The following is a 17,077-nucleotide window of genomic DNA, read 5'->3' on the forward strand; positions in this document are numbered from 1 at the left end:
CCCTTCCAAGGGCGGCCATTTTGAGCCCTCCTATTCTGAGGGGAAGGTGGCCATTTTGGGATCCCTTTCCTGAGGGGAAAACAGTGGCCATTTTGGAATCCCTTTCTGAGAGGAGAAGGGTGGCCATTTTGAGTCCTTCAGACGGAGATGAGCTGAGGGAAGAGCTCCCAGGCGGCAGCGAAGTCTGCGAAGGGAGACGAGGAGGAGGAGGAGCCCTCCAAGTCGGACTCCGCATCACTTCCTGTTGCTTCCAGGAAGCTCGTTGACAGGAGCTCGGCCTCTTCCTCCTCCCGCTTCATCATTGTTGTCGCCATCATCCTCATCATCATCTCGTCCTCGGCCTCCATCTCGAAGAAGGAGGAGAGCGGGGAGGGGAGCGGGAACTCGGCCTCCTCGTCCTCCCGCTTCATGGTGGTCGCCACCACGTCCTCGTCCTCGTCGGGGAGGGGCTTGGTGTACTGGTGGTCATTGTCGGAGCGGGCAGCGGAGGGGGGTCCATCAGGGGTCTCCAGGCCGCGTTCTGGGGACCCCACAGCAGGAAGAGCGGGGCCCCGTATGGCACAAAATGGCCGCCCCCCAACGCCGCCATGCAGGAGGACTTCCTCTTCCTGTTCTTCTCCTTCCTGTTCCAGGAGGAAGAGCGCCGGGTCCAGGCCCTCCAGCAGGCCCAGCAGAACGCCAGGCTGGCAAGGAAAAAATAATAGTAATTATATAATTATAATAATATATTATAATAGAATAATTAAATAATTAACATTATTTTTTAATTAAGGAGGGATTAAGGAAATGCCTATTAGACATCAAATTAGGTTATGATTTTACAAATTAAGTACCAAAACATGTTATACCACAAAATTGACAGAAAAAGTAGTTCATTACACAGTAATGCTATGTAGAAATTACTGTATTTATGAACTTGGCACCAAAATATCACGATGTATTGAAAACATTGACTACAAAAAAGCGTTGGATAATCCAGAACGTTGGATAAGCGAGTGTTGGATAAGTATAATACAACCATATTTTAAATATTGTTATAATTTTATATAATTTTATATAATTTCTATTATGATATACTATTAATATTAGTAATATAAGTATAATACAACCATAATAATTTATATATTTTATATAATTACTACAATTATTACAATATACTATTAATAATGTAAGTATAATATCATAGTACGATACTATAATAGTTTAAATATTATATAATTACTTTTATAGTATATTAATACAATATTAATATACTATAATACGAATATACTATAATAATTTTAATATTTATATAATTATTACTATTATAATTATAATATTTTATCATTGTATTATGCATAATATTACAACATATTAATATAATAATATTGTTGATAATATTACTGTTATAGCTTATTTCACCATTACATTATTTATGTTATATTATTATTATTATATGAATAATGGTATTGGAACATAATATGACATTTCCACGAATTTTATATAATACAGTAATTTAATAGTAATAAATAATTGTAATAATAAATTTAATAATATAAAATAATAAACAGAATAGATATTAATATATGAAAGATAAAATAATATGCAATACCGTAAGAATTGTATATTATAATAAAAAATAGCAATAATAGTAATTAAACTTAACCAAGCTTCACTTATTCAAGGTTCTGTATTATCCAAGGCAGTCTGCCTTTTAGTAGTCAATGTTTTTGTAATCAATGTTGCAATGTTTTAATGCTAAATTCGTAAATACAGTAATTACTACATAACATTACTGAGTATTGAACTACTTTTCCTGTCAATTTGTTGGAAAATATGATGTTTTAGTGCTTAACTTAATTTTTTGTTTAATAGGCTTTTTTCTTCATCCCTCCTTATTATCCAAGATTTTCGCTTATCCAAGGTTCTGCCGGCCCGTTTATGTTGGATAAGCGAGACTCTACTGTATAAGTTTAATATGTAGTAGAATTGTATATAATACAGTAATAGTAATATATATATATATTATTTAGTTACATAACAATAATAAATGTAAGAATTCTATATTATAATACAAAAATGTAATAGTACTGTACATACATTTTATAATATATAATACAGTAATAGTAATATATATAAAAATTTAATTGCAATATAACAAATAATATAATTAGATAATACAATAATTTAATAGTAATATATAATAGATATATGTAATGCAGTTATAATTGTATATTATAATACACCAATTCAATAGTAATATATAGCAATAATCCGAATGCCAGTCTCACCTCAGCGCCTGAATCATCCATAATTGTATCCAAGGGAGGAGGAGGGGTGGAGTGTCCCTGGGGAGGTCGGGTGTTCCCCGGTGCTGGGCCTGTCCCTTCTGCAGAGGAACACTTAGGCCAAGTGCTGCGGACTCAGCCGGCCCAGCCGGGGATGAAGCCCCGCCCCCTTCCCCCTCCTCCTTGATGGACGCGGCCACGATGGCCCCGCCCCTTGCTGCTCCCGATGGGTGTAGCCCTGCTAGGCGGAGGCGGAGCTCCTGGTTCTCGGCGGCCAATCCCTGCGCCTCCTCCCTCAGCAGGCGGTTCTCCTCCGACAGGCGCTGGTTCTGCAGGAAGTAGAATCAAATAATCATAATATAGCATAATAGATAAACAAGAAGATGATCATAGCAATATTAAATATAATAAAAATATAATATATATTATTAAAAATAATATATTAATATATTAAATATATAAAATAAAATATATAATAAAATAATATACAATGACATGATCATATGTAATATAATATAATTAAATAAATATAATAATATAATAGTAGATATAATAAAATATATAAACTATAAATATATAAATAGATACAATATACAATGGCATAATATGTAATACTAGCTGTGCCCGGCCACGCGTTGCTGTGGCGAAGTATGGTGGTATGGGAAATAAAGTATTGAGGAACTGGTAGTAGTTAAGGTAAAGGGTAAAGGTTTTACCTTACATTAAGTCCATTATAAATGGGTAATTTAGCTGTATGGAAGGGCCTTGAGTCTACACTGCCATATAATCCAGTTAAAATCAGATAATCTATATTTTATAGGCAGTGTGGAAGAGGCCTAAGTGAGACCTAACTCTGCCTGTCCCCTGGGCTGAGTGGGTTGCTAGGAGACCAAGTGGGCAGAGCTTAGCCTTCTAACTGGCAGCAATTGGATAAAAACAATTATTCCTCTCCCTCTAATTAGGACTTTATTTTTCTTTTCTTTTTGTTGTATCAACCTAGAGGCATGGATGAGGGGTTGTGCTGCCAAGTTTAGTGTTTCTGGGATGTGTAGTTTTGTCCTAGGCCGAAATTTCATTACCCTTTTATATATATAGATAATAATATAATTAAACAAATATAATATAGTAAGGGCACTCAGGATGGCTTACAAATATAAAACAGACATAAACAATTACAATAACATTTTAATTCAATTTAAAATTAAGTTGCATTAATACATTCATAAAATACACATATAAATATACATAGATGTGGGCGAAACGTCAGGAGAGAATACTTCTACAACATGGCCATACAGCCCGGAAAACATACAACAACCCTGTGATCCCGGCCATGAAAGCCTTCAACAACAACATATACATTACTTATTTATTTATTTATTTTAGTATATAACATTATATATTATTATAATAATATATCATTACATGTGTTAGATTGCTATTTTTACATTTTTATTCTATTTTAGTATCTTAATATATTATATTAATATATTTATTACCCATACCACATTTTATAAAATTTAGGTTTATATATATATATATATATGTATCCTGATATGCAATATTAATATATAATAAAATATAATAACAATAATAATAATCTCACTTGTGCTTCCATATATCCTATAATGCAATAGTATTAATATAATAGAATAAAATATACTAATATAACATTAATAATAACAAATAATTATAATAACAATAATCTCACCTGTGCTTCCAGCTCGATGGCCTGGCGCTCCAGCTCTCCCATCCGGGCCTTCTTGCGGTCACGGGCGCTTTGGGCCGCCACTCGGTTCTTCAGCTTCCTGAAATATATATAAATGATAATCAAGATTCCAGGAAGGGGAAGCAGCTCCTTCCTGGTTTGCACAATAATGCAAGCATGGCCGCCCGGAAGGGACTTCCTGCCAACGTGGCTCTGGGCAGAAGGACATATACGATATAATACTATATAATAGTAATAATAATAGGCTCTTTTATATCACATTATTAATACATATTTATTTGTGTTTTTAGACTAATAAAATTATAATGTAACAATACCACAAATAAAATATAACATAAACATATAAATATTATAGTTTATATTACTTATAACATTAACATAATATGATAATTGAATGTAATAAAAGATAACAAATGTGTCACCTTTTGAGGGCCTTTTTATACTACATTATTATTATATAATAATAATGACTTTTATATCACAACAATAATATTTAATTTGGTTCTTTTAAAATAATAAAAAATATTATGTACTAATACAACAAATAAAATATAATATTGAAATATATACATATTATAATGTATATTACTTATAACATTAATAATAATAAATGTAATCAAATACAACATATGTGTCACCTTTTGAGGGCTTTTTATACTACAGTATTATATAATAATAATAATAATAAGCTAACAAAATAATAACATTAATATAATATAATAATAATACATCTAACATGTATATATTGAGGGCTTTTATACAGTATATAATAATGATGATGATAATAATAATAACAATAAAAATAAATAATTATAATACAAGAATTGCATAATATAGAAACAATAAAAATAATAAATAAAATAACCATGTATAATAATATGAAATACAGAAATAATATAATAGGAACAACATAGTATAAGACAGAAACAAGAAAATATACTGGTCATAAAATAATAGAATAAAAATATAGTAATGACATAAAATATAGAAATGATAATATATAATAATAACAGTAACAAAATAATATAATCAAATATATAAAAATGACATAATGAAGAAACAACAAAAATAATACATAAAATAAAGTAACATAATCATATATAATAATATGAAATACAAAAATAATGTAATAGGATTGACACAAGAAACTATACTGGTCATAAAATAATAGTATAAGAATGTAGTAATGACATAAAATATTGAAATGAAATAATATATAATAACAAAAATAGGGTACTAATATATATAATAGTGTGTAATAATAAAACATTATAATATATAATAATATAGTACGGACATAATATCATACCAAATAACATAATAAAATACTATTTAATATAGGTATTAACATATAATAATACACAAATAGTAACAATAATATTATACTAAACAATATGGACCTGCTTAAGATAATAATTTAATAATTCAATACACATAATATAATATAGTACTGACAATAAAATATCAATTAATATAGTGTTAATACAACAAAAATGTAATACAATATAATTTAATATACATAATAAATAATATTAATAATGTAAATTGTATAATAAATACGATGCTGTAATAATATAAAAATATGGTACTGACATAAGATAGTGATGACACAATTATTTAATATATGTAATACTATATATTAATAATGTAATTAATAAATAATAATGTAAGGCGTGGGCGGACCTGCGGAGGGCCTTCTCCTCTGGGCTGAGGTGCGCGAGGCGCTGCCTCTTCCTCGGCGGCTGCGACGGCGACGGCGACGGAGGCAAGGCCGGAGAAGCCTCGGCCTCGATTGCGGGCCTGCCCAGGAGGGCGTTGGGCAGGAGCAGCAGCCGCGGAGGCGCCGAGGGCACGGGCACCATCCTTCCCCTTCGCCGTCCCGCTCGCGAATGACGCCCCTCAGCCCCACGCGGCGCGCCCATTGGCTCCCCGGACCGTGACGTCACTCCCTCCGCGGCATCCTATTGGCCGGCGCGGTCCAGAGGCGGAGGAAGCTTTCCCGGCGGTTGCGTCAGGCCGGCTTTGCTGGCTGCCACGTTGGCCGCGCATGCGCACAAGGACGGACCGAGGGCGTCTTTTTGACCCCGCCCCTTTCTGCATACGTCATAACCGTATCTTGAGAACGGAGAGGGGGCGTGGCTTATTCCGTATCCACGCCCCTTTCTCCTCACACCCCGTAGCAATATATTGAGAGCGGAGAAAGGGCGTGGCTTATTCCGTATCCACGCCTCTTTCTCCTCACACGCCGTAACAATATATTAAGGCGCGAGAGGGAGCGTGGCTCATTCTGTAGCCACGCCCCTCTCCCCTCACACGCGGTAACAATATATTGACGTGGAGGGCGTGGCCTATTCCGTAGCCCTGCCCATTTTACGCTATAATATATTAAGATCAATTAATGGCCCCGCCCCTTTCCTCTCACGTCATAAATACCTATTATTTCCACAGAGGGGCGTGGCCTACGCCATGGTCCCGCCCCTTTCCTCCCACATCACACTATCTTGGGATTTGAGAGAGGGCGGGGCCTATTCCGTAGTCCCCGCCCCTTCATTCTACATCATAATAACCCTCTATTGAGAACATAGGGGGCGAGGCCTATTCCATAGCCCCGCCTCCTGTACGTTGAATTCCAAGTCACTATTATGTTACAGTATTTCCATTGCGGGGCGCGGCCTATTCCGTGGCCCCGCCCATTTTTAAAAGTCAACACCAACCTATTGAGAGGGGTCTGTTCCGTACGTCAGTACGTCAGCACCGCCAACCTATTCCGTAGCTCCGCCCATTTACCGCCGTATTCCTATGAGGGGAAAGAGGGGGCGTGCCTCTAGTGTAGCTTCGCCCCTTTCCTCACACGTCACCACAACCAACCTATTGAGAGTTTAATCCGTAGCTCCGCCCTTCTGCCGCCGCATTCTTATGAGGGAAGAGAGGGCGTGCCTATTGCGTAGCTCCGCCCCTTACTGCGTCACCACCACCAACCTATTCCTATGAGGGGAGAGGGGGCGTGCCTATAGTGTAGCTCCGCCCGTTTCCTCATACGTCACCAAGATATTAAGAGTTTATTCCGTAGCTCCACCCATCTGCCGTCGCATTCCTGAGGGGAGAGGAGGCGTGCCTATTGCGTAGCCCCGCCCGTTTCCTACGTCACCACCAACTATTCCTCTGAGGGGAAAGAGGGGGCGTGCCTATTGCGTAGCTCCGCCCCTTTCCGCCACGTCACCTATTGAGGGAGTCTATTCGTCTGAGGGGAAGGAGGCGTGCCTATACGCGTAGCTCCGCCTCTTTTCCCCGACGTCACAGCGGCCTTTCCGTCTGAGGGCGAAGCGGAGGGTGTGGCTTGGAGCTGGCCCCGCCCCTCCCTCCCTCGCGAGGGCGTGGCTTGGTCGGCGCGGCGGACGGGGAGCTGGCGGGCCCAAAAAGTCGTCGCTGGCGGCTGTCGGGGGGCTAGTCGGCGATGGCCCCCTCGGGGCTTCCGTCGCCGCGATGACGGCCCCGCCTCCTTCCTCGGAGGGGGGCGTGGCCTTCTTCCTCGTCGCCGTCGCCTTCTTCTCCTCGTCCTCCATGATGGCGGCGTCTGCTTCTCCTCAGGCGGCGGCCTCGTCGTCGTCTTCTTCAGCCCAGGCCTTTGTGGAAGTGGTCCTCTTCGAGCCGGGACCCGGCGGGGAGTACTCCACCTACACCGCCGGGCTGCAAGGCCGCTTTGCCCGCGCCGGCGCCACGCTCAGCGCTGAGGGAGAGATCGTGCAGGTAAAAAGCGCTAGGCCGCGGGGCATCTGCGCATGCGCCGCTCCGCGAGGCACCCCTCTCTCCTCCGTCCCGTGCGCATGCGCCCCTCGCCTCGCCCTCCTCGCGCCTGCGCACAAATACGAGTCAGAGCTCTCTCGTCCTCATAATACGGGGCATGCCTATAATACTGTAATGATGATGATGATGACAATAATAATGTATTTATATTTTAATAATAAAAATAATTTTAAAAATGTTTAATGATAAAATATGAATAAAAATAAAATAATAAAATATTCAGTAATAATAATAATGGATGAAATTTGGTAAACGTATTTAATAATATTTACGCAACAATAATGATATAATAATAATAATAATGACATATAACAATAAGCCCTTGGTGGCGCAGTGTGTGAAAGTGCTGAGCTGCTAAACTTGCGGACCAAAAGGTCTCAGGTTCGAATTCAGGGAGCGGCTTGAGCGCCTGCTGTTAGCCCCAGCTTCTGCCAACCTACCAGTTTCAAAACATGCAAATGTGAGTAGATCAATAGGCGGAAAGATAATGGTGCTCCATGCAGTCATGCCATGGCCACATGACCTTGGAGACATCCACAGACAACGCCAGCTCTTTCTTCGGCTTAGAAATGGAGATGAGCCCTAACCTCCAGAGTCGGACATGACTGGACTTGACGTCAGGGGAAACCTTTACCTTTATAACAATAATTACATAATATAAAAATATAATCATAATGACATATAATAATATAACAATGACATAAAATATAACAATAATATAACTGACTTAAAATAACAATAATATTACTGACTTAAAATAGGTAAAGGTTTTCCCCTGACGTTAAGTCCAGTCATGTCTGACTCTGGGGGTTGGTGCTCATCTCCATTTCTAAGCCGAAGAGCCAGCGTTGTCCGTAGAGACACCTCCACGGTCATGTGGCCGGCATGACTGCATGGAGCGCCGTTACCTTCCCACCGGAGCGGTACCTATTGATCTACTCACATTGGCATGTTTTCGAACAGCTAGGTTGGCAGGAGCTGGAGCTAACAGCGGCCGCTCATGCTGCTCCCGGGGCTTGAACCTGGGACCTTTCGGTCTCCAGCTCAGTGCTTTTACACAAATAATAATAATGGATGAAATTTGGTAAACATAATAATACATAATAATATTTATACAATAATGAAATATTTGAACATCATAAAATCAGTGATATGTAATATCAATATATTTAAAATATTGAATTTAATAATAATGAATGAAAATAAAATACTAATGAAATGTTTCATAATAATAGATATTGGGTAAAACATTTAATAATATTTATGCAATAATAAAATATTTGAAAATAATAAAATAATAATAATAACAACATACAGTAGAGTCTCGCTTATCCAACGTAAACGGGCCGGCAGAATGTTGGATAAGCAAATATGTTGGATAATAAGGAGAGATTAAGAAAAAGCCTATTAAACATCAAATTATGTTATGATTTTACAAATTAAGCACCAAAACATCATATTATACAACAAATTTGACACAAATGTAGTTCAATACACATTAATGCTATGTAGTAATTACTGTATTTACGAATTTAGCACCAAAATATCACAATGCCTTGAAAACCTTGACTACAAAAATGTGTTGGACAATCCAGAACATTGGCTAAGTGAGTGCTGGATAAGTGAGACCCTACTGTATTTAAAATTTTAGTGATAAAAGGTTTAATAATACTACATAAAAATAAAATAATAATGAAGCATTCAATAATAATGGACGAAATGGTGTAAAAATATTCAACCATATTTATCCAATGATAAAATATTTGAAAATAATAAAAATAAATGAAATTAAATAAAAGCATTTAACAATATTTATGCAGTAATGAAATATTTGAAAATAATAACAATAAAATCATAATAAGATTTAATTACGGAATATTTGATTATAATAAATGAAATTAAATAAAATATTTAATCCTGTTTATGCAATAATGAAATATTTGAAATGCAATATTTAATAATAAAATATATAAGGATGTTAATAGATGAAATTAATAAAATATTTAATAATATATTAATTCAATAATAAAATAATTGCCCTGCATTTTTGCATATGCCTGCTTTCCCTTGTAATTTCTATATAGCCCCACCGTTTAGTACTGATGCTCGCTGATGTAGTTTATGAATGTTATTTTATTATTGCTTTAATTATATATACTGTTGTCACATTGTTCTATCTCTTGATTGGGTTTTGTCCCCATGGGAACCGGACTGAGATTATTATTATTATTATTATTATTATTATTATTATTAAATAATAAAATATTTAATGATGTTAATAAATAAAATTAAATAAGATATTTTACAATATTTATTCAATAATAAAATATTTGAAAATAATATTATTTTATTAAAATTAATAAAATATAAATTAAATAATAAAATGTTTAAAATGAATAAAATCAAATAAATAAAAATGAATAAAAATATCAAATACTTAATAATAAAATATTTGAAAGCAATAAATAAAAATATTGAATAGTAATAATATAAATATTTCTATAATAATCTCTATATATAAAAGAGTGATGGAATCAGGGCACCAGACAAAACAACAAAACTACAGGACCCCCAACCTCAAAATTTGACAACACAACCCATCATCCACGCCTCTAGGTTGATACAACAAAAAGAAAAGAAAAATAAAGTCCTAATTAGAGGGAGAGCAATAATTGTTTTTATCCAATTGCTGCCAGTTTAGAGGGCTAATCTTTGCCCACTTGGTCTCCTAGCAACCAACTCAGCCAAGGGACAGCCAGGGTTCAGTTAGGGGACAGGCAGATTTAGGCTTCTTCCACAGATTATCTAATTTGCACTGGATTATATGGCAGTGTAGACTCAAGGCCCTTCCACACAGCTATATAACCCATTTATAATCTTATATTATCTGCTTTGCACTGGATTATCTTGACTCCACACTGCCATATAATCCACTTCAGTGTGCATTTTATACAGCTGTGAAGAAGGGGCCTCATATAATCCAGTTCTAAGCAGATAAAATAAGGCTGCAGGATAAGTGAATATGTTGGATAATAAGAAGGGATTCAGGAAAATCTGATTAAACATCAAATTAGGGAATGATTATACAAATTAAGCACCAAATCATCATATTATACAACAAATTTGACAGAAAAAATAGTTCCATGAACAGTAATGCTATGTAGTAATTACAGTAGAGTCTCACTTATCCAACACTCGCTTATCCAACGTTCTGGATTGTCCAACACATTTTTGTAGTCAATGTTTTCAATATATCGTGATATTTTGGTGCTAAATTCATGAATACAGTAATTACTACATAGCATTACTGCGTATTGAACTACTTTTTCTGTCAAATTTGTTGTCTAACATGATGTTTTGGTGCTTCGTTTGTAAAATCATAACCTAATTTGATGTTTAATAGGCTTTTCCTTAATGCCTCCTTATTATCCAGCATATTCGCTTATCCAACATTCTGCCGGCCCGTTTATGTTGGATAAGTGAGACTCTACTGTACTGTATTTACAAATTTACCACTAAAATATCACAATGAATTTAAAACACTGACTACAAAAACATTGATTATGAAAAGGCAGACTGCCCTCTAAACTGGCAGCAATTGGATAAAAACAATTATTGCTCTCCCTCTAATTAGGACTTTATTTTTCTTTTCTTTTTGTTGTATCAACCTAGAGGCGTGGATGATGGGTTGTGTTGTCAAATTTCGAGGTTGGGGGGCCTGTAGTTTTGTTGTTTTGTCTGGTGCCCTGATTCCATCACTCTTTTATATATATAGATATAGTAATTTAATGCTTATATTGTGCTATGCTAATAATATATTGTATGTACATTTGATTTGTAAGCCACTCTGAATCCCCTTTGGGGTGAGAAGAGCGGGATATAAATGTAGAAAATAAATAAATATTATTATTGGTTATTATAATACTTCATTATTACAGTAGAATCTCACTTATCCAAGCCTCGCTTATCCAAGTTTCTGGATTATCCAAGCCATTTTTGTAGTCAATATTTTCAATATATCATGATATTTTGGTGCTAAATTCATAAATACAGTAATTACAACATAATTACTGCGTATTGAACTACTTTTTCTGTTTGTTGTACAACATGATGTTTTGGTGTACAACATGATGTTTTGGTGCTTAATTTGTAAAATCATAACCTTATTTGATGTTTAATAAGCTTTTCCTTAATCTCTCCTTAGTATCCAAGATATTCGCTTATCCAAGCATTCTGCCGGCCCGTTTAGCTTGGATAAGTGAGACTCTACTGTACTTGTTATTAGGTATTATATATTACTTAGGTATTATAAATTACTATTATATATACATATGTTATTAGATATTATATATTATTTGTGGGTTGTGCATTTTCCGGGATGTTTGGCCATGTTCCAGAAGCATTCTCTCCTGACAACCTCTGAGGATGCCTGCCACATTTATGGCAGGCATCCTCAAAGGTTGTGAGGTATATTGGAAACTAAGCAAAGGAGGTTTATGTCTGTGGAAGGTCTAGGTTGGGAGAAAGAAGGAACTTTTGTCTGTTGGAGGTAAGCATGAATGTTGTAATTAATCACCTTGAATAGCATTGAATGGCCTTGCAGCTTCAAAGCTTGACTTCATCCTGCCTGGGGGAATCCTTTGTTGGAAGGTGTTAGCTGCCCCCGATTGATTCATGCCTGGTTTTAGAGTTGTTTAAATACTGGGAGCCAGATTTTGTTCATGTTCATGGTTTCCTCCTCTCTGTTGACATTGTCCATGTGCTTCCTGTGGATTTCAGTGGCTTCTCAGTGAAACCTGACATGGTGGTTGTGAGAGTGGTCCAGCCTTTCTGTGTTCTCAAATAATATGCTGTGCCCAGGTTGGTTCATCAAGTGCTCTGCTATGACAGACTTCTCTGGTTGATTTAGTCTGTAGTGCCTTTCGTGTTACTTGATGCATGTCTGAGCAATACGGCTGCGTTTGGGGGTCCCTCTGTAGACCTATTTGTATATGGTAGGTAGACTCCTGCAGAGGGGAGAGGATCCATCTTGTCCTTCACTGAACATGTGCCCTGTCACACGTTGCTGTGGCATAGTCCTAAGTGGGGTTTTCTTCATAGTATTCAAGGCGGTCTAGAAAGGATTCCCCTAGGTATGAAGCAGCCAGGCTTTGAAGCTGCAAGGCTATTCAGTGGTATTCAAGCTGGCCAACAATGGAGTCCCCTAGGTATGAAGCAGCCAGGTTTTGAAGCTGCAAGGTCACTCCTTGGAAAGTGAGGAGTATTTTGGCCAAATTTGGTGTGATTTGGCACAGTGGTTTTGTTGTTAACTCAGTCCTAATTATGCACATTACATTTTTTATATATAGATATATATATTATTTCATACATTTTTATCCAGTCCTTCTCAACCCCTGAACCACTCACAACCGGCAATCATTAGATGCCCAAAAACACAACAGTTATAAACAATTTCAATTAAAAAGAAATTAAAACATTCATTTAAAAATTGTGCAATTCAAGTGTGTGTGTGTGTATATATATATATATCTAAATCTATCTAATCTAAATCTATCTTAATCTAATCTAAATCTAATTTAAATTAATTATACAGTGTGTGTGTGTATATATATATATCTAAATCTATCTAATCTAAATCTATCTTAATCTAATCTAAATCTAATCTAAATTAATTTAAATCTAATCTATCTAATCTAATCTAAATCCATAAAAGTGAAAACCTCTTTGTGTGTATGTGGCATGGATGTCCGCTCACACAGACAGCCTCTGGCCACAACAAACAAGCTATAGTTCCCAGTGCTGAGGAGCCACCAAGTCACTCTTTTCCACTGACATTGCAGTTACTGTGAGTGCCATGAACATGTAGCCCAAACCCTACCAATGTCCTTCCCAAACACTATGGTCCATCACATAAGGAATACTTTCATTTGGGGACCATTTCATCCTAGATTTTGCCTTTTCCTCCACCACAGGCAGGCATCCCAGGGTTCTCTATTGGTGTGGAATGTGCATGACCCCGCTTCCTGCCCTTCCCTTTCACATCTGTCTGCAGAACAAACACAGCAGAGGAGGACTTTCGAGGATTGATTCCACATGGTGGAAGTTGTAGTTCACCCTGTATCAAGTCAGGGTGTGTGACTCCTACTGGGGAATTAGAAGAGTTGTAGTTCACCTACACCCAGAACGCACCATGAACCCAAACAATGATGGCTCTGGGCCATGCAGACCCGATATGCCCAGATTTGAATACTGGTGGGTTTGGAGGGGAATTGGCCTGGACATTTGGGAGTAGTAGGTACTGGGATTTATAGTTTACCTGCAATGAATGAGCATTTCGAACCCCACTGATGATGGACCAGGACCAAACACAGAGCCCCCATAACCAACAGAACATATTGGACAAGTTTGGGGAAAAGGGAGTTATAGTTCACCTGCAGCCAGTGAAACAGTGACCCCCACCGACAATGGACTGGGACCAAACTTCGCCCAGAGAAGCCTCATGACCAACTGAACATACAGCAGGGGTTTGTGGGAATGGGCCCTGATTTTGGGAGTTGTAGTTCACATGCATTCAAAGAGCACTGAACCCAGCCAACAACAGATCTGGACCAAACTTGGCACACAGACTCAATATAGCCTACTGTGGATACTGACAAATGTTTTGGGACAATTGCCCCAGGAATCTGGGAGTTGTAGTAGTTCACCCCCATCCAGAGAGCACTGCAGCCAGTCGATGACAAGCCAAACACAGATCTGGACCACACTTGGTACACAGATCCAAAATGGCCAACTTTGAATACTGGCAGGGTTTGGGGACAATTGACTGACGATTCTGGGAATTGTAGTTCACCCACTTAATTTGTAAAATCATAACCTATTTTGATGATTAATAGGCTTTTTCTTAATCTCTCCTTATTATCCAACATATTCGCTTATCCAACGTTCTGCCGGCCCGTTAAGCACCAAAACTTCATGTTATACAACACATTTAACAGAAAAATTAGTTCAATAGGTAGTAATGTTATGTTGTAATTACTGTATTTATGAATTTAGCACCAAAATATAATATATTGAAAACATTGACTACAAATATGGCTTGGATTATCCAGAGGCTTGGATAAGTGAGGCTTGGATAAGTGAGACTCTACTGTGTGTGTGTGTGTGTGTGTGTGTGTGTATATATATATATATATATGTATATGTGTGTGTGTGTGTGTATGTGTGTGCAGCTAGCTGTGCGCAGCCACGCATTGCTGTGGTAAAGTGTGGTGGTATGGGAAATAAAGGAATTGGTGGTAGGTTAGTATACAGTATGTTACTTCCTAAAGCTTGTGAATATACAATGTTTCTGGCTGTTCCTTTTTTTTTTTGTCTGTTGGAGGCAAGTATGAATGCTGCAATTAGCCAGAATGATTAGCATGAAATGGCCTTTCAGCTTCAAAGCCTGGCTGCTTTTTTTGGGAAGTGTTAGCTAGCCCTGATTGTTTCATGTCTGAAATTCCCATTTTCAGAGTGTTGTTCTTTATTTACTGTCCTGATTTTAAAGATTATATTGTTCTGTTTTATTATGCCACAGTAATTTTATATATTATATTTATAATGCTGTAAGCCGCCCTGAATCCCCTTTGGGGGAGATGGAGGTGGGATATAAATAAACTTATTGTTGTTGTTGTTATTATTATTATTATTATTATTATTATTATCTTATATTAGTTGCTTTGAACTGGATTATATGAGGCCCCTTCTACACAGCTGTATAAAATCCACACTGAACTGGCAGTGTGGACTTAAGATAATCCAGTTCAAAGCAGATACTGTGGCTTACATGCCTTGGCATTCAGGGTTTTGTATTGCTGTGTGGAAGGGCCTTGAGTCTACACTGCCATATAACCCAGTTCAAATAAGATAATCTGTATTTTATAGGCAGTGTGGATGAGGACTAAGTGAATCCTCAGCCATTGCGGCTGAGGGAGTTGCTAGGATGCGAAGTGGGCAGGGCCTACCCTTTTGATTGGCAGCCGGGGGGGGGCGGCTCTTCCTCGTCCTCAGTAATTTGGACTTTATTTTTCTAGGTTTTTTTTATTGAAAGACATATTTTGGATGACTTATTTTCTAGCCAAATTTGGTGTGATTTGGTTCAGTGGTTTTGTTGTTTACTCCATAGTAAAATGAACATTACATTTATATATATATAGATATATAATATTACTAATATAAAATTATGTTATATTACTATTATAATATGGTCTTTTTATTGGTTATTCCTAGATGATGATGATGGTAGTGATAATACCTACTGGTATTATACCTACTACTGGACAATAGTAGTAGTAGTAGTAGTAGTAGTAGTAGTAGTAATAATAGTGGGTTAGCCTTAAAGTTGCCATTCCTTTAGACTTAGGAGAATAATAATATAATACTTTGTTTATTTAAATGCACAATGTATTTAAGATGCAGAGGGGCTCAACTTGTCTGTGTGGCAAGTTTGGTCCAGATCCGTTTTTGACGGGAGTCATAGGATTTTCTGGATGTATGTGGAAAACATATACATAGGTAGATACGTATTTGATTTTTATTATATACATGAAGTGGAGATGGGGATGGGGAAAGATGGAGATACATGGAGAAGGAGATATTTATTTATTTATGTATTTATTTTATATACCGCTCTTCTCCCCCAGGAGGATCCAGAGCAGTCTTACGCAATGGCAGAATTAGATACCACATGTAATACAAAATGTAGTAAAACAAAAATTAAAAGCTGATATCCACATCCAATTAAAACAATAAAAACTGTGTGACCATTACAACAGGGGCAGTAGAACCGAGCCAAAGGTCAGAGCCAGTGTTCAACTTCATATTAATCCAAAAAATCCATCAGGTCATATCAACTCATATGGCCAATGGCTTGGTCCCACAGCCAGGACTTCAGCTGCTTCCTAAAAGACATGAGTGAGGGGGCTTCCCTAATCTCCCTTGGCAAGGAGTTCCACAGCTGTGGAGTCACCACCAAAAAAGCCTTGTCTCTCGTCCCTGCCAACCGCACCTGTGATGGCGGCGGGACCGAGAGCAGGGCCTCACTCGAAGGCCTTAATCTGTGGGACGGCTCGTAGGGGGAGACAGAAATGGAGATGGAGATAGAGATGGAGATGGATGGAGATATAGATGGAGATGGGGATATAAATAGAGATGGATGGAGATGGAGATACATAGAGATGGAGAGAGATGGAGATACATGGAGATGGGGATGGAGATGTTAGGGGATGGAGATGAATGG

The 17,077-nt window shown here is 37.4% G+C and overlaps 2 protein-coding genes and 1 long non-coding RNA gene across 3 annotated transcripts in view; 2 read left to right on the plus strand and 1 right to left on the minus strand.

The window, feature by feature from the left end:
- Positions 1-265: 265 nt before the first annotated feature.
- Positions 266-6,036, minus strand: LOC103282887 (X-box-binding protein 1). Its single transcript, XM_062966668.1, has 4 exons — positions 5,680-6,036; positions 3,979-4,075; positions 2,271-2,596; positions 266-683 (listed from the first exon to the last, which is right to left on the minus strand). Exons 1-4 carry the CDS (start codon positions 5,916-5,918, stop codon positions 407-409), a joined length of 939 nt encoding a protein of 312 aa, XP_062822738.1. The 5' UTR covers positions 5,919-6,036; the 3' UTR covers positions 266-406.
- A 1,573-nt stretch (positions 6,037-7,609) lies between these two features.
- LOC134294883 (E3 ubiquitin-protein ligase ZNRF3-like) overlaps positions 7,610-17,077 on the plus strand; it is a 36,835-nt gene continuing 27,367 nt past the window's right edge. The window contains exon 1 of the mRNA XM_062966665.1: positions 7,610-7,743. The gene's annotated coding sequence lies outside the window, so the exon portion shown is untranslated. The remainder of the gene's footprint in view (positions 7,744-17,077) is intronic.
- Positions 11,942-13,158, plus strand: LOC134294887 (uncharacterized). Its single transcript, XR_010001517.1, has 2 exons — positions 11,942-12,085; positions 12,142-13,158. It is a non-coding gene; the product is annotated as an uncharacterized LOC134294887 (long non-coding RNA).

Source organism: Anolis carolinensis, unplaced genomic scaffold, assembly GCF_035594765.1.
Source record: "Anolis carolinensis isolate JA03-04 unplaced genomic scaffold, rAnoCar3.1.pri scaffold_26, whole genome shotgun sequence".
In the NCBI taxonomy this organism is placed as follows: domain Eukaryota; kingdom Metazoa; phylum Chordata; class Lepidosauria; order Squamata; family Dactyloidae; genus Anolis; species Anolis carolinensis.

What these genes read in the sequence shown, in the direction of transcription:
- LOC103282887 (XM_062966668.1), bottom strand. Translation starts at nt 5,918, where the DNA reads ATGGGCGCGCCGCGTGGGGCTGAGGGGCGTCATTCGCGAGCGGGACGG. An exon ending in GAGGAGAAGGCCCTCCGCAG is followed by an intron (nt 4,076 to 5,679) that starts GTCCGCCCACGC and finishes TATATATTTCAG; the next exon opens with GAAGCTGAAGAACCGAGTGG. An exon ending in TGGATGATTCAGGCGCTGAG is followed by an intron (nt 684 to 2,270) that starts GTGAGACTGGCA and finishes TTTCCTTGCCAG; the next exon opens with CCTGGCGTTCTGCTGGGCCT.